Below are 22,000 nucleotides of genomic sequence, written 5' to 3' on the forward strand. Positions count from 1 at the left end.
ACAGAGAAAAGTGAGTGATTTTTGCATACTTTTTTTCTTTCACATTTTATCAATCTGTTAATTTTAGTCTTTGAGTCAATGGCTAGAAAAATGATAAGATTTTGCAAAAAGTGAAAGAACGTGTGCTGAAATTATTTTTCAAACATTCTTAATGTAACTAAACCACGTAAGATTGTCGTGTTCTTATTTGCCACTCTTGTGCAAGGCGGCTAGACACTTGATCATTTTTTTTGTAAATTAACACGATGATACATTTAGTATTGTTACCCAAGAAAATAAAAAAGAGAACATTCTTTTCACTTTTGAATTACAATTTTCGGAGTTACGCAAAGTCTACAACAAACAAAAATCGAGGCTCAAGACCACCCAATAAGTCATATATTTGCTTGCCTATGAAGTATTCTGAGATCCCACATTTGTTTTTGGTATCCCTTCCTTCGAATCAAAGTACTTTTGGATATCTTGCAATCCTCCCAAGTCCCATCCGGATTCCAAATTTCCCAATATATTTAAAGTTCTTCTTCCTTCTTGTTTGGTAACTAACTGCTAGAAAAACCCCACCATTTACTCCTAGCTTGCTCCTCTTGGCTCCTACCCAATTCCCACCAAATCATCCAAAATCCTTTTATTTTCTTGTGATTATTTAATTCAAAGGATTTTCGATCTAATCCATATTATCGATGTCTTTAATTTCTTACGCGTGCTGCAATCAACTTAATTTCGCTCAGGTTTGCATTATTATCGATGTCTTTAATGTAAAATTTATTTGTTACGCGTTCAGCATTTAAATCTTGAACTTACTCTCGTACCATACAATGTTGAAAAAAGTGAAAAGGAAAGTCCAAACGTTGGTAAAACCCAAGAAAAATCCCTATAAACCACCACCCCCTCCATCTTCATTTCCATCATTACCACCTCCGGAAGAAGAATCCCAAACCATGTCGCCACCGCCGCAACAAACTTTCAGGCCGCCCGCCACCGCCGACCCATTCCTCTTCCCCCAAACCCAATCCACCGTCCTCCCCGACCCGTCAAACTTCTTCTCCCCAAACCTACTCTCATCCCCTCTCCCCACCAACTCTTTCTTCCAAAATTTCGTCCTTAAAAACGGCGACCAACCCGAATACTTCCACCCCTACGCCGTCAAATCCTCCTCCGCCGCCCTAACCATCTCCTACCCATCTCGCTTCTCCACCTCCGCCTTCATATACCAAATCTTCATCGCCGATCTCACCGTCTCCGCCGCTCAAAACCCCGGTTCCCCACAACCCCACAAAATCTCCTCCTTCAACGACCTCAGCGTCACATTGGATTTCCCCTCCTCCAACCTCCGCTTCTTCCTCGTCCGCGGCAGCCCATTCATCACCTGCTCTGTTTCCAACGCCACCTCTCTTTCAATCTCCACCATCCATGCAATCCTCTCGTGTTCATCAAACGGCTCAAAGACCAAATACACCATCAAGCTCAATAGCAATCAGACATGGCTTGTATACACTTCTTGCCCGATCGATTTGACAACCAGCGGCCTGTCACTGATCACCTCCAATGGGTTTTCTGGGATTGTTCGGATTGCGATATTGCCGGATTCGGATCCGAAATTTGAGGCGATCCTCGACCGGTTCAGCTCTTGCTACCCGGTTTCCGGCGAAGCGGTTTTCACAAAGCCGTTTGCTTTGGAGTACAAATGGGAGAAGAAAGGATGGGGCGATTTGCTCATGCTTGCTCATCCACTGCACCTCCAGCTTCTCTCCGGGGAGGATTGTGACGTCACCGTTTTGGAGGATTTCAAGTTCAAGAGCATTGATGGGGATCTTGTTGGCGTTGTTGGCGATTCGTGGGCGCTGAAACCCGACCCTGTTTCGATAACCTGGCATTCGAGTCGAGGTGTTGGAGAAGATTCGTATGCTGAAGTTGTTTCTGCACTTGTTAAGGATGTAGGGGAGCTGAATTCCAGTGGGATAGCTACAACATCTTCGTACTTTTATGGAAAATTGATCGTGAGGGCAGCAAGGCTGGCTTTGATCGCAGAGGAGGTGGCTTATCTCGATGTGATTCCGACGATTAGGAAGTTCCTGAAGGAAACGATTGAGCCGTGGCTGGTTGGAACTTTCGGGGGGAATGGTTTCTTGTATGACAAGAAATGGGGTGGCATTGTCACGAAACAAGGAGCAACCGATTCTGGTGCAGATTTTGGGTTTGGAATTTATAATGATCACCATTATCATCTGGGGTACTTTGTTTATGGGATTTCAGTGCTTGCGAAAATTGATCCTGCTTGGGGGAGGAAGTATCGGGCTCAAGCTTATTCGCTTGCTGCTGATTATTTGACGGTAGGCAGGCGATCACATTCGCATTATCCACGCTTACGGTGCTTTGATTTTTACAAATTACACTCGTGGGCAGGCGGGTTAACTGAGTTTGCAGATGGTCGTAATCAGGAGAGCACGAGTGAGGCAGTGAATGCCTACTATTCAGCTGCATTATTGGGATTAGCTTATGGAGACACCCATCTTGTGGCCACAGGATCAATGCTTGCAGCTTTAGAGATACGGGCAGCGCAAATGTGGTGGCACGTAAAAGAGGGAGGTAACATGTATGAGGAGGATTTCACAAGGGAAAATCGCTTGGTTGGAGTTTTATGGAATAACAAGAGGGACAGCGGACTTTGGTTCGCTCCTCCGGAGTGGAAAGAGTGCAGGCTTGGAATTCAGTTGCTACCGCTATTGCCGATCACTGAGGCCTTGTTTTCAGATGTTGGCTTTGTTAGGGATCTTGTGAAGTGGACACTACCGACTTTGAGTAGGGAAGGAGTAGGAGAAGGATGGAAAGGATTTGTCTATTCCTTGGAAGGGATTTATGACAAAGAAGGCGCTTTGGGGAAGATAAGGAACTTGAAAGGTTACGATGATGGTAACTCGCTTACAAATCTTTTGTGGTGGATCCACAGCAGAGGAGAGGAGGAAGCGGAATTCGGACTTGGACATAACATTTGCTGGTCTAGGCACTATCATTAAATTTGGTTGCATTACAATTTGTGATAGTGATTTCCTTCTCTGTTGCATTTACCGTCGTGTTTCGATTGACCTACATTTGTTCTTTCTACTGAATTGTGAGCTTTCTATCTATTTCGATCCCGTTGTATTTACCTGTTATTGTTGAAACCATATATCATATTTTAGATGGCTTTAATGTCAAGAAACATTGACGCGACATGGGGAGTCGAATTCTAAAAATTTTGAAGATCGAGAACTACAAGGTTTTTTCTTTCACAGCATGAACAGAACCGAACACAAAAGCCATTAGAAACTCACAGAACCTGAGCAAGGTCTCGGATGAGAATCGCCCTACAAACGCCACCCTAACACTGCTATTGTTTAAGTATAACCATTGCTGCAGGTCCTAATCCCAGAGAAGTTTAAAGAATCCAAGTGTAGTGTTCTGGTTTAACACAGCTTTGTAGCCGCGAATCCAATGAGATCGAAGGAGCAACGAACTCCATTTTCATCCTTGTGCATTCTCTGAAATCCTAGCTTCATCTTCCTTTCAATCTCTCGTTGAAAACCTAAACAAATCTTCACCGAAATTCACGGTGTTTGTGAGTGAATCCCACATCGGAGAAATAAGGGACTCATATGTGCTAATAAAGAATTGTTGAATTATTTCTTATATTTTCAATCGGTTTTATGGTAGAATCAAAGTTGAACATGAAAAGAATTGAAACAAAATTTGCCGACAATTGGAAAAGCTCTGGAAGAAGCTGTATAGACACCACATGAAAAGAAACGCCAAGGAACTCTAGAATACATATGAACTGAACAGTCCCTTGCAAATCAAAACGGTCAGTGAATTTGGCTGTCGATCTCTTCGAGGAGAAATTTTTCATTGTGACGGGAACATAGGGTGGTATATTACGTGTCATTATACAAATTGTAGTATATGTATGCTAAAAAAATTAATAACATAAAAAATAAAATTTTTCATCACTTATATAAAAACACGTGGTGTATCTTCGTGTTCCGGTCACGAAAAATTTCACGATCTCTTCGCTTCTCCAACTTCTCTCTCACATACCACGTCAGCTTTGCTGGCGTCACCATGTCCGTCACACACAAGACCAAACAAAACACTCCCAAAAACCATGTCATCTCTTCCTTCGGCGATCTCGGGGCCACATTGGACATCCCCTCCAATCTCCGCTGCTTCCTCGTCCGCGGGAGCCCTTACGTCACCTGCTCTGTCTCTAACCCTATTACTCAACTTTCAATCCCAACCGTCCGTGCTTTTCTCTCGTGTTCTTGTTCCAACAACTCACGTACCAAATACAAAATCGAGATCAACAACGAAACGTGGCTTCTATATGCCTCCTCAGCAATCAACTTGAAACTTACCAGCGACACAAACTCGTAACTTCTGGTGGGTTTTCTGGGATCATCCGGATTGCTATGTTGCCGGGTTCTAATCCAAAATCCGAGTCGTTTCTGGACAAGTTCAGTTCTTGCTACCCGGTTTCCGGCAATGGAGCTTTCAAAAAACAGTCTTGTTTGGAGTATAAGTGGGAAAAGAAGGGGTGTGGGGATTTGATAATATGCTTGCTCATACCCTCCACCTGCAGCTTCTCTCTGTTGATGAAAGTAATGCAACTGTTTTGAATGATTTGAAGTACAAAAGCGTTGATGGTGATCTTGTAGGCGTTGTTGGCAATTCGTGGGTTTTGAATCCAAGCCCTATTTCGATCAGTTGGCATTCAATCAGAGGTGTCGATGAGGATTCGTATACCAAAATCATTTCTGCACTATCTATGTAAAGATGTTAGAGAAAAATCCCAAATTTTGGCACGAACAAGCCAAGGGACGCACGAACATCCTTCAATTGGAATCACTCCAAAATTCGTTCATTTGGCCACTTTTTGCTCGAGAAGAAGTCGAATGTTCTACATTGAAAATATAAAGCAAAGTATCAAAATTCTACCAAAACACACTAAGAACGGGTTAAAATATATAATATGAAATTGACTCATAAATTAGCTCTCTCAATTCATCTAGGGTACTTTGTTTATGCCATTTCGGTGCTTGCGAAGATTGATCCAGCATGGGGGAGTAAGTATAGACCTCAAGCTTATTCAATGGCGATGGATTTTATTAACTTGGGAAGCAAGCAATCAAGCTCAAATTATCCACGTTTGAGATGCTTTGATATGTTTATGTTACACTCGTGGGCAGGAGGGTTAACTGAATTCCGGGACGGGCGTAATCAAGGGAGCACAACCGAGGCACTGAATGCGTACTACTCAGCCGCATTGATGGGGTTAACGTATGGAGATGACGATCTTGTTGCCACAGGATCAATGCTTGCGGCATTGGAAATGCATGCAACGAAAGTTTGGTGGCACGTAAAAGAGAGAGAGAATGTACGAGGGAGATTTTTCGAGGAATAATAGTGTGTGATAGAACCCAAATTCTCAACCCTAGCTCAACCTTAACTATTGTACATAGAAGCGATTAAGAGAGGGAAGGAAGGAAGAGAGAAGACAATATTGGATGTTTTTTCTTTATTTTGGTTGAGCACTTCTGAGGTTTCCTTTGGGCATGCTATGTGATGTTGAATTTTATTTTGTTCTACTAAACGATTGTGTGCCTTTGATTAGTTTCTCTATGTGAAATCTATTTGCATGTTTCTCATAAATACTAGGACATCGCATCTAATATTTAATTAATCTGGTTATGAAATATATCTTCTTCTTTTTTCTTTTTTTTTTAATTTTTTATATCATCGATAACGTGTTATTATACACAAATTTATATTGCATTTACATCTTTTTTCTTTCTGATATCAAGAAAGGAATTGAACATAAATGCCAATTGTAAAAAAGCTCTGTAGCTTTCTAATGTCACGTATGTATGAAGGGAGCTTGTTTTTTTTGCATCCAATACATAATCTTAGTGACGTAACTCGTTAAAAATGAAAGGAAAACTGACGAAAAGTCTAAAAAAAACTAGTTTTAATAAAAAAAATGACAAATAAAGGTATAGTAAATAGTGTCAGGAAAAAGTAAAAATATGGTTTTTCGTTAAAAGTGAACAGTATCAAAAGTATTTCGTTAAAACTCCCTCAAATAAATGTTTGTTACATGTTTAAAAGGTGAGTTATACTAGCTACCTATAAGTCATATAGTTGCTTGCGTACGAAGCATTCTTAATTGGACTTAGATTCTCTCCCCTCCTCTTTCCATCCCCTTCCATCCCCTCCTCTCACATTCTCTTATTTTGTCTTTATCTTGCTATAAAAAATTAATATATGATGTTGATGTGGCTTAACCTTGACCGTTCAAATAGGAGGGGAGGGAAGGGGAAGGAAAAAAAGAGGGGAGAGAATCCTTCTCCTTAATTCCCACATTTGTCATTGGTATCCCTTTCTTCGAATCAAACTACTTATGGATATCTTGCAATTCTCCCACGTCCCATCCCATGCACAGAAACTAAAGGTCTTCTTCCTCCTTGTGTTGGTAACTAACCGCTAAAAAAACCCCCACCATTTTCTCCTAGCTTCCCTCCCCATGGCTCCTGGCTCCTGCCCAATTTCCCACCATCCTCCAAAGTTCGAATGATGTTTCAGTCCAATCTATGTTATCGGGATGGTGATCCGAGCTTCGTGCATAAAACAAACCCATGTGCTTCAGTTGACTTAGCTTCGCCAAGAAAAATCCCTTTAAACCACCACCCCCTCCATCTTCATATCCATCCCAAACAATGTCGTCACCACCTCCGGAAGAAGAATCCCAAACCATGTCGTCACCACCTCCGGAAGAAGAATCCGAAACCACGTCGCCACCCGCTCCATCATCACCACCTGCAGAAGATGAATGCGAAACCGTGTCGCCAACAGCCGATCCATCATCACCACCTCCGGAAGAAGAATCCGAAACCGTGTCGCCAACAGCCGATCCATCATCACCACCTCCGGAAGAAGAATCCGAAACCGTGTCGCCAACAGCCGATCCATCATCACCACATGCGGAAGATGAATCCGAAACCATGGGATCACCACCTCCAGAAGAAGAATCCCAAACCCTGTCGTCACCACCTCCGGAAGAAGAATCCCAAACCAAGTCACCACCGCCGCAACAAACTCTCAGACCACCCGCCGCCGCCGCCTCATTCCTCTTCCCCGAAACCCAATCCACCGTCCTACCCGACCCATCAAACTTCTTCTCCCAAGACCTCCTCTCATCCCCTCTCCCCACCGAGTCCTTCTTCCAAAACTTCGCTCTCAAAAACGGCGACCAACCCGTATACATCCACCCCTACGCGGTCAAATCCTCCTCCGCCACCCTAACCATCTCCTACCCATCTCACTCCTCCACCTCCGCCTTCATACACCAAATCTTCACCGCCGATCTCGCCATTTCCGCCACCCAAAAACCCGATTCTCCACAACCCCACAAAATCTCCTCCTTCAACGACCTCAGTGTCACATTGGACTTCCCCTCCTCCAACCTCAGCTTCTACCTCGTCCGCGGCAGCCCATTCATCACGTGCTCTGTTTCCAACGCCACCTCTCTTTCAATCTCCACCATCCACTCAATCCTCTCGTGTTCACCAAACGACTCAAAGACAAAATACACCATCAAGCTCAGTAACAATCAGACATGGCTTGTATACACTTCTTCCCCGATCGATTTGGCAACCAACTGCCTTTCACCGATCACCTCCAATGAGTTTTCTGGGATTGTTCGGATTGCGATATTACCGGATTCGGATCCGAAATTCGAGGCGACCCTTGACCCGGTCAGTCCTTGCTACCCGGTTTCCGGCAAAGCGGTTTTCACGAAGCCGTTTGCTTTGGAGTACAAATGGGAGAAGAAAGGATCGGGCGATTTGCTCATGCTTGCTCATCCTCTGCACCTCCAGCTTCTCTCCCACGAGGATTCTGACGTCACTGTTTTGGAGGATTTCAAGGTCAAGAGCATTGATGGGGATCTTGTTGGCGTTGTTGGCGATTCATGGTCGCTGAAACTCGACCCTATTTTGATCACCTGGCATTCGAATCGAGGTGTTGGAGAAGAGTCGTATGCTGAAATTGTTTCTGCACTTGTTAAGGATGTTGGGGAGCTGAATTCCAGTGGGATAGCTACAAAATCTTCGTACTTTTATGGAAAATTGATCGCGAGGGCGGCGAGGCTGGCTTTGATTGCAGAGGAGGTGGCTCATCTCGATGTGATTCCGACGATTAGGAAATTCTTGAAGGAAACGATTGAGCCGTGGCTGGCTGGAACTTTTGGGGGAAATGGTTTCTTGTATGACAAGAAATGGGGTGGCATTGTCACGAAACAAGGAGCAACCGATTCTGGTGCAGATTTTGGGTTTGGACTTTATAGTGGTCACCATTATCATCTGGGGTACTTTGTTTATGGGATTTCAGTGCTTGCAAAAATTGATCCTGCTTGGGGGAGGAAGTATCGAGCTCAAGCTTATTCGCTCACTGCTGATTATTTGACGGTAGGCAGGCATTCAGATTCGCATTATCCACGCATAAGGTGCTTTGATTTTTACAAATTACACTCGTGGAGAAGCGGGTTAAATGAGTCTGCAGATGGTCGTAATCAGGAGAGCACGAGTGAGGCAGTGAATGCATACTATTCAGCTGCATTGTTGGGCTTAGTTTATGGAGACACCCATCTTGTAGCCACAGGATCAATGCTTGCGGCTTTGGAGATTCGGGCAGCCCAAATGTGGTGGCACGTAAAAGAGGGAAGTAACATGTATGAGCAGGATTTCACAAGGGAAAATCGCTTGGTTGGAGTTTTATGGAGTAACAAGAGGGACAGCGCAGTTTGTTTCGCTCCTTCAGAGTGGAAAGAGTGCAGGCTTGGAATTCAGTTGCTACCTCTATTGCCGATCACTGAGGCCTTGTTTTCAGATGCTGGCTTTATTAGGGATCTTGTGACGTGGACACTACCGTCTTTGAGTAGGGAGGGAGTAGGGGAAGGATGGAAAGGATTTGTCTATGCCTTGGAAGGGATTTATGACAAAGAAGGCGCTTTGGGGAAGATAAAGAACTTGAGTGGTCACGATGATGGTAACTCGCTTACAAATCTTTTGTGGTGGATCCACAGCAGAGGAAAGGAAGGACAGGAAGTCGGACTTGGACATAACGTTTCCTGGTCCGGGCTTTATCATTAAACTGGTTGCATTATAATTTGTGATTGTGATTTCGTTCTCCGTTATATTTACTATCATGTTTTGATTGACATACATTTGTTCTTTCTTCCGAATTGAGAACTTCTATCTATTTCGATCTGTTGTATTTACCTGTTATTGTTGAAACCAACTGCTTTTCGGAAATATATCATTTTACACGACTTTCATGTCAAGAAACATTGACACAACAAGGGGAGTCGAATTCTAAAATTTTAAACATCCAGAACTGCAAGGTTTTTTCTTTCACAGCCTGAACAGAACCGAACACAAACGCCATTACAAACTCACTGAACCTGAACAAGGTCTCCGATGAGAATCGCCCTACAAAAGCCACCCTAACCCTTTCTTCGCCATTACGTACTTGATACATAGTTGAGCAGTAAGGTCAAACAAATGCCTGACAAGAATCAAGACCTAATTAAGAGAAGAAATGCAGACCAGAATAAGAACATAATAATAAAAAAGAACCAGAACTCTTGACTCTGCAATAAGTCATCTTCCGAATCTTGGCCATCTTCCGAATCTTGATCATCTTCCGAACCTTGGTCATCTTCATCTTCCGAATCTAGGTCATATTCCCAATCTGGGTCATCTTCTGAATCCGAGCCATCTTCCGAATCTTGGTCATCCTCCATGCTTCCTAACACTGCTACAGCTTCATTCCTTCGTTCGTGAAGTTGGGCTATTTGTTCTTCAACTTGGCGAATGAGAGCAGTCAGTACTCTGCACACTTCGAGACTCAATGGTAAGTCATCTTCCGAAGCTTGACACATTTTGATTGTTGCTGGTGGATCCTGGCATTATATAGAATGTTTATTAGAAACCAGACAGCGCAGACCGCAGGGGCTAAGTATTTGCTTTCCTCCGTTTCCCCCGATCACCATCCATCTTAGAAGCGAAAAACAAAAGCATTGTGCGCTGCTGTCTAGTATTTGATAGAACAGCGAAACAAATCTTACACATTCAAAAATCTTTCCAGAAAGACACCAATACCAGATGTGGGTTAGCTTGTCTTTCGCGGTATGGAAGTCACTCTCTGGTCACATTTCACCCTCTCACACAACACACACAAACTCAACGGTGCGTGCAGGTTTCAAACGCAAGTACTTGAAACTGTAGATTTGACGCGCAATGATGTCGAAGAGGAGGCATTCCGTTGAATCGCTCCTCCATCTCACACACACATACATATATGCGTTCATTTTTTTCCTTGGGACATTTTCTCAGCAACCAAGCAAACAAAACGCGGCGAACATGAATTCGATATTTGACGAAAACAAAACAGAAGCCATATATCGGATGCGAAAGCAGATTACAGAAAATGAGGTCGAAATTAGTGAATTCGATACGGAGGCAGAAGAAGGGCGTACCTCAGCTGAGAAATCGGAGTTGGAGTTGGAGTTGGAGAGAGAGGGAGACGGAGAAATTTGAAAGTGCGCGCGTTGGGAATGGGATTCCGCGGTCATTTGGGTCATTAGCCGCCGGTTTATATGGCCCAAAACGATAATTGGGTTACGAAGTTGTTGAGGCTTGGAGGAGTTCAACATTGATAAAACCCATTTGTCCATAGCCCATAAGAATTTCCCCATTTTAAGTTGAATAATAAATTCATTATTTATTTAATACAATGACATCAAGGTGGACTTGGGCTAAATACGTTAACCACAATTAGGTATCGAATTCGTCATTTATGAAATTCGAAGTAGAGACATTTCACTTATAAATTGAGAGGAATATCACTAGTTTTGAAGTGCTACTAGCTAAAACTTTTTTTTTTCTTCTTCGTTTGAGTATATCGATATTTTTTTTAAGTACACTAATGTGTGTGAGATTTAATCTTAAGTCACATATGTGAATTAGGCTAGTTAATCAGGGCACTATGTTAGTCTCTTGCAATTGAGTCCGCACCCTCCTGCATATAGACTTTGGTAGTTTAGAATATTGAATTTTTCATGAACACATTTACAAAACTTGTTATGTTGTTATTGTGATTGCCACCACTCATCTTTAGAGTTAACGTGAGCTTCACAACCATCATTATTCATTCTAACTATCACCACTTATCATCATCATTGTATATTTTACACTGACAAAATTCATAATCAAATGTCATAGTCATAACCATAAGTAAAGAAAATTAATTTATAGATCCTAAAAGTCAAAGTTATATCTCAAAACTCAAGTTGCATATTCAAATCCTAGTGTATCTATGTTTTTCAAATATTATGTCATTTTCATATAAAAGGCCTTGTTGCAATATTTTTAGGTCAATGCCCTTGTTGGAATAGTGTTGTTATGCTATAGGACGAATCAAAAGCCACATTAGGTTGTCCACCAACATAAAACAAAATTAGAGAGTAAGGAAGGAACCATTGCAGTTAGCCTGTCTCCACGAGAATGCCTGCATTGCATGCCATATTCTGTCATTAGCTCAACCAACAAACCTCTCTTTCAAAGCCTTTGAGTTGAAGATTTCAAGATTATGAGATGGCTTTGCATTATTTAATTAGTGAAACCACTTTATAAAACAACTCAAGAGACAAAAGCCTTCCTTTTTAATTTCGAGAATAACTTATATGTAACAGGTTCACTGTTATTATTTTGTCTCGATTTATAACCTATTAATTTAAGAAGAAAAACTTACACACAACCAACAACTAAGTCTTACCCCACTACGCCACTAAGTGGGGTCGGCTATGAATCATATATCGTCATTGTGCTCGGTTTTGTGCCAAGTCTTCCACTAGCTCCAAGTATTTCATATCTTTTCCTATAGTCTTTTCCAAAGTCTTCCTAGGTTTTCTCTACCTCTTTTGTTACGAGTCTTCGTTTCATAGTCGCATCTTCTAAACGGAGTATTTGTAGGCATTCAGTTCACGTGTCCAAACCATCTTAACCAATTTTCTCTCATTTTGTCTTTAATTACAGTCACTCCTATTTTACTAGGATATCCTTGCTCTTAATGCAAAAACTTACACATAACAACGCATTATTAATACGTAATGCCACATGTGTGAATCCAATCCATATAGATGCTTCTCACCTCAATAGCAAATGAAACAAATAAAACAAGTTAAAAGCTGGGTTTTGCAGAATTGTTTGTTGGCGTTGATCAACAGTCGCACATTCGGACATCATGGGAGTAATGAGGGAATGAGATCTCGTAGTATTTGTTTATTTAAATCACCTCATCTATCTAATTAATGTTAATCCTTTATTTTAAGCTTTGGCGCTGACTAATTGTTTCAAGTCCTACGCGGCCTCGTTATTTGACTATTCTGTTTTTTTCATAAAAAAAACTTTGTTTATGCACCTCCGTTGATGAAATATTACCACAATCACATGGTATTTTTACTGTAAAAGTTTTTAACCTAAGTAACAAATTGAAAACCTTATTGATCAAGCAGTGTATCCACTTGTTTACATCTTACATGCGACTGTGCGAGCCCCTCCATATTCCTCATTTTTCTCATCAGCTTATTGGGTTTTAACAATCGTTTTCAGTTGTTGTTTTGTATGGGAAGTAGGTTAGCAAAAGTGAAACTCAAAAGAATTGACGGGAACACGCATAAATGGTGGACTAAGTAATTTAATTCGATGCAAAATAAAGAAATTTATTAGAACTTGACATGCTGAGAATCCTCTTAAAAAAAGTGGCTCCTTTAAAAAAAGCTATGGTACATGTATAATTGTTATCAACTCGTGTCATAAGGTGTTGGACAAGTCCTCAACAAGTGCAAATTTGAATAGCTTAAAAAAGGAGGGAAAAGCAAGAACGACTAAATGTAAAAACTTGTGCTCTACTATTTAGGATGGAAGCACCCACAATACGTTTAGCTTAAAAATTGAGCTTGTGGTGGGGTTTTTCGAAATTCTATAGGTTAAATTTTTGGTGGTTTTTCTTTGAACTTGAGTTGTCATACTTTTTATTATGTGGAGTTTCGTGTTGTTATCATTGTTGAGGTCTTATGCGTGGTGTTGACAAATTTATAGCTTGAAAGTGACTCTTCTATTCTTCTCCTTGGTCGCTTTGGACTCGTTGGAAAAACCGCATTTCCCAGTTGCAGTACATGGTTTTCCTCTCATACATATCAAGAAAGGAATGCAATTGTTGACAAATTAGCCAATTGAGGGCTTCTTTGGTCTTCACATTTTGGTATGCCGCTTTTCAAAAAGAGTAAGGTTTATATCCTATCTTTTTATGTATTTTATTTTTCTTATTTTATGAGAAGTAATATTTATATCCGTTGATTAGGTGTAACTTTTTTTCATTTTAATAAAATTTTCTCGCACCGCTGAGGTTCCTAAAAAAAAGTTTTGCTTAAAAATCAAGTATTTAAAGCTTGAAAGGGTTGTTCTTCATTATAATTTTTTTTTTGGCCAATTTCTTCAATATAATTGAATTTAAAAGAAAAAGAAAAATATAATCAAATATAAGTTTTCTGTACACATTAGTTGCGGAAGTAAACTTGAACATCAAGTAAAAGTTTGAAATATCTTCGTGAACATTACTAAAACTCACTTAGCAGAAAAAAATAATGAGCAAAAATTAAAATTCAAAAACAAGAAATATAAACAGGAAGGAACAGCTAATGAAGGCGTTTACATATTCTAAGCAAAAAATTTGTGACCGTGCTTCTCCTCTCAAGTAATTTTACAATCATTGTTTTTGGTTGCCAACTGCCGCTCTGCATGTGAAGTCTCTCTCGCTAGTCGCTCTCTTCCGAAGTCGCCCCCACGTTTACTAAGCGTGTTTTGGGTTTACACCTTTTTTTTCTTGAACTCTTTACCATTTGGTCCATTTCCCAATAAAATATCAAAGCTTTCTGGGGAAAACATTGCCACATTCGAAGATTCCACCATTTCCGAGATAGGTGCGAACTTGCTCGAGCTTTTAGCTTCTGGGTTTTGTTTTTGAACAGTTTTGGCAATTTGGATTGCTGCATTTTCCCTGTAAAGTTATGAGCTTGTAGTTGTAGTAGTAATAAATCTGGGTTTTAAAGCTTGAAGCTTGCAGATGGTGGGCTTTTTTGATCTGATTTGTGCTCAAATTTTGGGGTTGGTTGTTAAATTTGTTCTTTCGAGGGATTTGTGAACTGGGTAGTGCTTAGATTCTGTGAATTTTGGTTAATCTGAAACTTTCCAGGAGTTTTGGGAAAAAGTCAGGAAGTTGAAGAAGGCAATGGATTTTGCCTGGAAAATTTGAATTAGGGTTTTCTGACATATGGGATTTGTATATTTGTAATTCAACGGTCTCTGATGTATAAATACCAGTAAAAATAAGCAAAATTTAGCATTCAATTTCACATTAACATGTCTTCAACTTCACCTTCTCCAAATTCTTCCCCTTCTGCGGTCTCACCGACTTCATCTGATACCACAACACCACCCCCATCAAATTCTTCAACTACCCCAACAACTACTGCAACCCCTTCTGACGCTTCACCTCCCCCTGCCCAATCTCCTCCTCCAGCATCACCAGCTGCCCCCTCTCCAAAATCATCACCACCTCCGTCAACTCCGCCACCAACTTCACCACCGCCTGCAGCTCCACCCCCATCATCTACTGCTTCTCCAACCGCGGCACCACCCCCATCATCACCTCCTCCAGCATCACCACCACCTTCTCCACCAGCTGCCTCTCCTCCAGCTGCGTCTTCACCTCCATCAGAAGGTTCTCCCCCTCCCAAATCTTCCCCTACACCTCCTGTAGAAGCCTCACCTCCACCTAAATCCGCAGATTCCCCGCCACCTTCGTCCAATTCTCCACCACCACCACAAGGAGAAGCACCAAAGAAATCTCCTTCATCCCCCACTGGTACACCTCCTCCATCTGCTTCCAAATCTGCCCCTGCACCAGCTGATAAATCTCCCCCTGCATCCACGGTGCAATCACCACCTCCTCCCAGTAATTCATCAAGTCCCACTAGCATACCACAGAAGCCAACTGCAAGGTCAACCACTGATGCCAATGTAACATCAAATGCCACATCCGGAAATAAAGGAGGGTTAGACACTGGAGGAGCTTTGACAATTGGAATTGTAGTTGGATTCCTGGTGCTCAGTCTTGTTGTAATGGCGGTGTGGTTCGCAAAGAAGCAGAAGAGAAGAAGAGCACATCTTGCCTACAACATGCCCTCCCCATTTGCTTCATCCCAGAATTCAGGTAACACATTGAGCATGCTTTACTTGAATTATGTCACTTTGTTGTTTGCTTGCTGACACTTATTCAAACTTGCTTCATTGACAAGGAATTCTAGCAGCTGTTCCATACGAACTGGATGAGCTTGCTTATTCAAAACTTGCTTTATTTTCTTGTTCATTTCTGCCATTCTACTTTCTTTTAGGGCCGTCAGTTCTTGTACGGCCTTTAGGCTCTAACATTGTATAAAATCATATTAGAAGTAAGCTTTTGAGTTAGCTAGCAAGCTTTAGCTGAATGTGCAGATAAGGTAATTGGATTCGAATTAATGGAACTTTTTCTGCTCTCCAGATTCAGCATTTCTTAAGCCCTATTCTCCAGCTCCCCTTGTAGGAAATGGTTCTGGCAGCGATTACATGTATGCACAATCAGATGGTGGCGTTAACAATTCAAAGTCATGGTTCACATATGAAGAACTAATCAAAGCCACAAATGGGTTTTCAAAACTGAATCTTTTGGGCGAAGGTGGATTTGGTTGTGTATACAAAGGTGTTTTGGAAGATGAAAGAGAAGTTGCTGTAAAACAGCTCAAAATTGGTGGGGGACAAGGGGAGCGTGAGTTTAAAGCTGAAGTTGAAATTATTAGTCGAGTACACCATCGCCATTTGGTTTCCCTGGTTGGTTACTGTATATCCGAGCATCAAAGGTTGCTTGTCTACGATTTCGTTCCAAATGATACTCTTCATTACCATCTTCATGGTAAGCCTTCTAATTTTGAAAGCAAGACCAATCTAAAATGTTCTGGAACCAAATAGGGGGCTTGTGTTATATCCTGTTGTGTCCAATATTGATGTCTTTTAGTTAAATTACATTAACCTGTGCCAATAAACTTGCTAATGCTGCACATGGTGCTTGGTAATTTATTTTTTAAAGTCACGGCATAATGTATCAAGCAATATTTTGGGCATTAGTAAATTTGAAGCGTAATTCTCTTCTGCATGCAGGTATCTTGTCAAAATTGTACCTCTTCTAACTTTCCTCTATTGAAAGCTGTAGGTGAGGGCATGCCAGTCCTGGATTGGGCAACCAGAGTCAAGGTTGCTGCTGGTGCAGCTCGTGGAATAGCTTACTTACATGAAGATTGTGAGTTTCTTCTTTTGTTCTGGAACTCTCAATTTGGATTCAACTTTTCTCGACCTTGGTTTGATCGAGTGCAAACACAATCAGAAATGACAGTTTTTCCTTCATTTTTTAATTAAATGAACAGTAGAATTTCCGTCAAATACAAAGTTACAGTTTTTTATTTATCCTATGTGAAACAGCCATTAGTCAATAATCATACAGAAATTATAGTGTAAACTAAGGTCCTCTACATAAAAGTTCATGTTAGTTTCCAATGCTTTTAACTCTCTGAATGACGTTAACAATTGTAGAAGAATGCTTTGTTGTCAAGACAATTGACGTATTTAAAACAAGCTAGCTTATTTCTGGAATTTAATAGTGTTTGGTGCTTTGCATAAATGAAATAAATATTATATATATAAAGATTAGCTGTTTCCATACAAAGTTTGTTTCTCCAGTACTGTATTTATCAGCATGCCTTTGAGGATCTAATTCTCCCTCTCACAGTATTTTGTCTTAAATGTGTTTATCAGGTCATCCCCGCATTATTCACAGAGATATTAAGTCGTCAAACATCCTTTTGGATAGCAACTTTGAAGCTCAAGTATGTTAGTCGATTACAACCTTAATTTTAAAAATAAAAACACTTCTATGCAGTTATAGTGATTGCTTCTAGTGCTTGCAACACAAGCGCATTTCCATCTCCTTTTAAGTAAGAGCCTTTTTGGCAGCCTAATAATCATATATTCATGGAATGACTACAATTTCCTCTTACAATAATTGGCAGCTAGAACACGTTTTCCCTGTCTCAGATTGTTAATCATTTGACAGCAATTAATCTTCTAACGATGAATTTTACTTGTTAACAGGTTGCAGATTTTGGGCTTGCAAAGCTAGCATTGGATTCAAATACTCATGTGACCACAAGAGTAATGGGAACATTTGGGTAGTTTCCTTCACTTTTTTGGATCAGGATCCTTTCCATTTCTTCAATCTTTCCGTTGGCATCATTTGCTTTTTATATATTCTGATGAATGATATTGTGTGATTTTCCAGATACATGGCGCCAGAATATGCAACAAGTGGAAAGTTGACGGACAAGTCTGATGTTTACTCTTATGGTGTTGTGCTATTGGAGCTAATTACAGGTCGCAAACCTGTGGATTCTTCTCAGCCATTGGGTGATGAGAGCCTAGTTGAATGGGTAAATTCATAAACATTGTTGATATCTCCCTGTAGGTATTGGAAGTTATTTCTTTTCAAAAGTGCGTCTATGCCAATCATTATGAGACTATTTTTCGCTTTTCGCTAAATTCCTTATTTTTTTTTCTTTTTCCATCAATTACGGAGTTGTGCTTAGAATTTCAAAGGGCTCAAGTCTAATAACTAAGAATTCTCAAACGGCTGAAGTCAAAAAGTGGCTTTCCGTTGGGCATGTTTAAGGTGGAGATTTTACCTGTTTGATGCTAACACTTTGATAGTCAGATAGCCGGCACTCCTATCTTACGTCGAATCCTTGGGATGCGATCATACCAACTCACATGCACCGGATCCCATCAGAACTCCGAAGTTAAGCGAGTTTGGGCAAGAGTAGTACTAGGATGGGTGACCTCATGGGAAGTCCTCGTGTTGCATCCCCCACGGCCAACCCCACCTGGTGGGAAAAGGCTTTGTTGTGTTGTGTTGTTTTATGCTAACACTCTGATGGATTGTTGTGGTTCTATCTAGCACAGTTAAGTCCTAGATTATAACATCTAAATTTTGCTGCAGGCTCGACCTTTGCTTAGTCAGGCACTTGAAAGTGAAGACTTAGAAGGGTTGGCAGATCCAAGGCTGGAAAAGAATTACGTCGAGAATGAAATGTTTAGAATGATTGAGGCGGCTTCAGCTTGTGTGCGTCATTCAGCTACGAAAAGGCCACGAATGAGACAGGTATTTACAGAATATTGCATGACACTTACCCACATTTTATTTCGACTGCAGAGAACTAATAATCTTTGTCCCTATGCTAGGTGGTAAGGGCTTTCGACTCCTTGGATGAATTCTCAGATCTCAGTAATGGAATGAAACCTGGCGAGAGCGAAATCTTTAATTCTGCAGAACACTCTGCACAGATTAGAATGTTTCAGAGGATGGCATTCGGCAGTGAAGACAACAGTACGAGTTTTTTCAATCAAAGTCAGAGCAGCTGGAAAAGTAGAGACTCCCGAGAGCAAGGGTACCAAAATCAGAGAAGCTGGGCGAGTAGAGACTCTCGGGAGCATGGGGATCAAACTCAGAGCAGCTGGAGTCGAGACCAGAGAGAACCGAGAAACCCCAGTACCGCGATATCCATAGATAGATCTGGGATATGGAACAACTGAGAGTTCAACCAACTGTTTGAGCCAGGGTAGGCTGTGTTGTGTTGCTCATTTCTTGTAAATCTTACACAAATCATATCATTTTCCATTTATTTTTGTGTTCTCTGCTGACATGATTTTGTTGACAGGATCCCAATTTCTGTATTCTTTTTGTGATTTTGATTCATTGATACAGTATATTGTATGTATCTTATTTGAAATATATAATTTTATCTGAATTATCCTTCTCTCCAAATACATGCATTATAGTTTTTCAATGTACGGATACATCAAATGTTATAATACAAGTAGTTGAAATTTTTTTCCTCCTCGTGGCTAAGATTAAGATAAGATAAAATGCGGGCCCTGCTTGCATTCATTGAAATCTATATTCTATCTCCTAGTTATAGATGACTGGCACTTGTATATGTTTTTTTTTTTTTTGCCGTTTAGTTAAGCCGTAAGATCAAAATAAAATGAGACGGTGTGGGCTCTACATGCATTAATGGTGAAAACTGCTGCATGTATTAACGTTGAAATCTATGTCCTATATCCTAGTTATTGATGACCGACACTTGTATATATTTTGTTTTTGCCATTTAGTTAATACGTAAGATCAAAATAAAGTGGGACGGTGTGGGCTCCACATGCATTAACGGTGAAAACTCTATTTATAGTACCAATCTCAATTGGTTAGTCTTAATCTAATCAATATTTTACGTTCGATTCTCCTATCATCTAACATTCATTTCTTGGAGAGAAATCCTCGCGCGGATCCTCTTTGTGTGGATCCCATAATCCTCCAATCACATCCGTTCATCGTGTATTGTGTGGTCAGTTTTTGTCAGCTACTGTTTATATTCAATTTTAAATAAAAAAAATTTATACTAATTTTTAACCGTATAATGTACGATGAACAGATCTGATTTGATAATCCCCCGAATGCAAGGATCCTGACTCCATTTCTTGTGTCAAAAGCAAAAGGGGAATAACATTATATTCAGGGCGACACTTCAACCACAAATCTAGAATAAAATATAGTTGTTTGCTTAACCGTATTATTTTTAAAATATGAAAAATTCTGGACGCAGTTGCAACTTTCCAAAGAATATGATTCTTGGCCAATCAAAGTTTGCCAAATGTACCAACAACCAAGTTGGATTTTGACGAACAGAGAAGCGTCACACTTTACTTACTACCCTCGTGCTTTCATCTAATCTTCTCCAACTACCATCGGAAAAAATAGAAAGCTGCATCACTTTCGAGCTGCCGTTGTTGTTTATATCTAGTGTTGCATGAGACTTTAGAGAGAGAGAGAGAGAGAGAGAGAGAGAGAGAGAGAGAGATGGCAATGGAAGAAATGGAAGTCCCAAAACATTTGATGTCCTCTTCGGGGGAGGAACATAAAATTTGTGTCAAAAATGCATTCAGCTGCAGTTTAGATGCAAGAGATAGGAGGCTGGTTTGTGTGACCAGTGGGAATTCTCACTTGGGTTCTCACATAGTTAGGGCACTATTGGCCCGGGGTTATTTGGTCCGAGTAACCATTCAAAATGAAGGTACGTACCCCGTTTATATTTCGCGCATGACCCTCGAAATTTCGTTTTTGGCTTACCATGTTCGGTTTTGTTTTCTCAAACTACGTGTTGTGAGCAGTGGATTTTGAGGACATGAAGAAGCTAATGAGAGGTGAAGAGATAAGCCAGTTGGAGTGCGTGGTTGTGGCAAAGATGGGTGATTTGGATAATCTCTGCGATGCCTTTAGAGGTTGCCATGCAATTTTTCACACCTCCTCTTTTATTGATCCACATGGTATCTCCGGTTATTCAGTAAGTTTGTTAAAGCAGTGTGCTCGTTTCTTTAAACATAGTGTGATTCACCTCCTCGTAGATTAGACTAGTTTATAATACTTTTCTGAGGTATTGCGCAATATTATACTATTGATCAGGAAAAAATGGCATTTCTTGAAACTGAAGGGGCAAGAAATGTAATTGAAGCTTGTGGGAGGGCAGCATATGCAAGGAGATGCATCTTCACTTCCTCTCTCCTTGCTGCGATCTGGACAGGTGAAAACTACGAAGAAAAGAAGATCATCGATGAGTATAGCTGGACCAATGTGGAATTCTGCAGAGAAAACAAGGTATGCAAATACAAATATAAAAACTTTGAGGGCCTTTGAATGAATTTTTTTTTTGCTAATTGGTCGCACCAAATAATATTTTTAACAAATTCATCATTTTACTTTGACTGATAGCTTTGGTTAGCCCTAGGGAAGACCACAGCAGAGATGGCTTGTTGGAGGAAGTCCAAGGAAATGAAAGTCAATCTTGTTACTGTGTGCCCTGGCCTCCTAATGGATGCATCTCATCCAAATGCTCACATATCCACTTCCATACCATATCTTAAAGGCAAATCCTCTTTTTCTGCATATCAAAGATCTTAAAAGCGAGACATATTCTCTTGCCAAACAGTCTCGACAGTTTAATATGAGACCACACCAGCAGTAACAACTTAATATGTCAGATTGTGTGATAAGAGAACGTCTCATCTGATACTTATTTTTGCATGTTTTTACACTCTTTCTATAGGTGGCAAGACAATGCTCAAACACTGTCGCCTGGCTGTGGATGACGTGAAGAAGGCGGCTAAGGCGCATGTCTGCGTTTACGAAGCGATGGACCATGGCGCCAGCGGGCGATACCTCAGCTTTGGGAAGGTTGTAACAAAAATGGCTGAAGCCATTGAGTTAGAGAATGGATTGAAGATTCATGGGTTGTTATCAGGAGAAGGACTTGAGGACTTGGGTGAAGAAACAGATGAAGAATTACAAAGCATGCTTAGTAATGCAAAGCTTGCCAGATTGATTGGAGCTTCACAAAAGTTGTCTTGCAAGTAGTGGAGGCACATGGCTGCATCATGAGAGAGAGAGAGAGAGAGAGAGAGAGCTAAAACAAAATTATTGCTCCTTGGTCCTTGATACTTGAGTACCCTTCGTTATACTGTGAAAGCATTTTTGTTTTTTTTTTTTCTATCTTATTTTTGATTGGATGGATGGGATACTTTGTGCAAGACTAGCCATCCCATTTGTTGCAAGTACTTGAAAAGGTAGTGCTATCCACACACGTTTTTTTTTAATTTTTACACATATTTTTCAATTTTCGACCATCAGATTGAGTGAATTGAAGATGATCAAATGATAC

General features: G+C 40.7%; 4 protein-coding genes, 1 non-coding gene and 1 pseudogene across 6 annotated transcripts; all 6 read left to right on the forward strand.

Moving 5' to 3' along the window:
* The first annotated feature begins 535 nt into the window (after positions 1–535).
* LOC137740105 (glucan endo-1,3-beta-D-glucosidase-like) lies at positions 536–3,210 on the forward strand. Its single transcript, XM_068479914.2, has one exon. It carries the CDS (start codon positions 816–818, stop codon positions 3,012–3,014), a length of 2,199 nt encoding a protein of 732 aa, XP_068336015.2. The 5' UTR covers positions 536–815; the 3' UTR covers positions 3,015–3,210.
* An 885-nt stretch (positions 3,211–4,095) lies between these two features.
* On the forward strand, positions 4,096–4,804 carry LOC137739397 (glucan endo-1,3-beta-D-glucosidase-like; annotated as a pseudogene).
* A 1,610-nt stretch (positions 4,805–6,414) lies between these two features.
* Positions 6,415–9,358, forward strand: LOC137739398 (glucan endo-1,3-beta-D-glucosidase-like). The gene has a single exon (XM_068478967.2). The coding sequence runs from the start codon at positions 6,747–6,749 to the stop codon at positions 9,177–9,179; it is 2,433 nt and encodes an 810-aa protein (XP_068335068.2). The 5' UTR covers positions 6,415–6,746; the 3' UTR covers positions 9,180–9,358.
* Positions 9,359–13,721: 4,363 nt separating this feature from the next.
* On the forward strand, positions 13,722–19,039 carry LOC137739568 (proline-rich receptor-like protein kinase PERK8). Of its 2 annotated transcripts, none has more exons than XM_068479187.2 (8): positions 13,722–15,363; positions 15,691–16,098; positions 16,390–16,482; positions 16,995–17,065; positions 17,331–17,407; positions 17,518–17,665; positions 18,232–18,393; positions 18,474–19,039. In XM_068479187.2, exons 1-8 carry the CDS (start codon positions 14,511–14,513, stop codon positions 18,822–18,824), a joined length of 2,163 nt encoding a protein of 720 aa, XP_068335288.2. In that variant the 5' UTR covers positions 13,722–14,510; the 3' UTR covers positions 18,825–19,039. The 2 variants fall into 2 exon arrangements, with proteins under 2 accessions (XP_068335288.2, XP_068335289.2); XM_068479188.2 differs by having other exon boundaries at positions 13,832–15,363; positions 16,396–16,482.
* On the forward strand, positions 17,981–18,099 carry LOC137741192 (5S ribosomal RNA). Its single transcript, XR_011069226.2, has one exon. It is a non-coding gene; the product is annotated as a 5S ribosomal RNA (ribosomal RNA).
* Positions 19,040–20,025: 986 nt separating the features above from the next.
* LOC137741002 (cinnamoyl-CoA reductase-like SNL6) lies at positions 20,026–21,955 on the forward strand. The gene is made up of 5 exons (XM_068480811.2): positions 20,026–20,359; positions 20,457–20,629; positions 20,749–20,940; positions 21,055–21,208; positions 21,389–21,955. Exons 1-5 carry the CDS (start codon positions 20,146–20,148, stop codon positions 21,694–21,696), a joined length of 1,041 nt encoding a protein of 346 aa, XP_068336912.2. The 5' UTR covers positions 20,026–20,145; the 3' UTR covers positions 21,697–21,955.
* Positions 21,956–22,000: the final 45 nt, after the last annotated feature.

This window comes from Pyrus communis, chromosome 9 (genome assembly GCF_041283825.1).
Source record: "Pyrus communis isolate YQ-2024b chromosome 9, ASM4128382v1, whole genome shotgun sequence".
NCBI lineage: Eukaryota > Viridiplantae > Streptophyta > Magnoliopsida > Rosales > Rosaceae > Pyrus > Pyrus communis.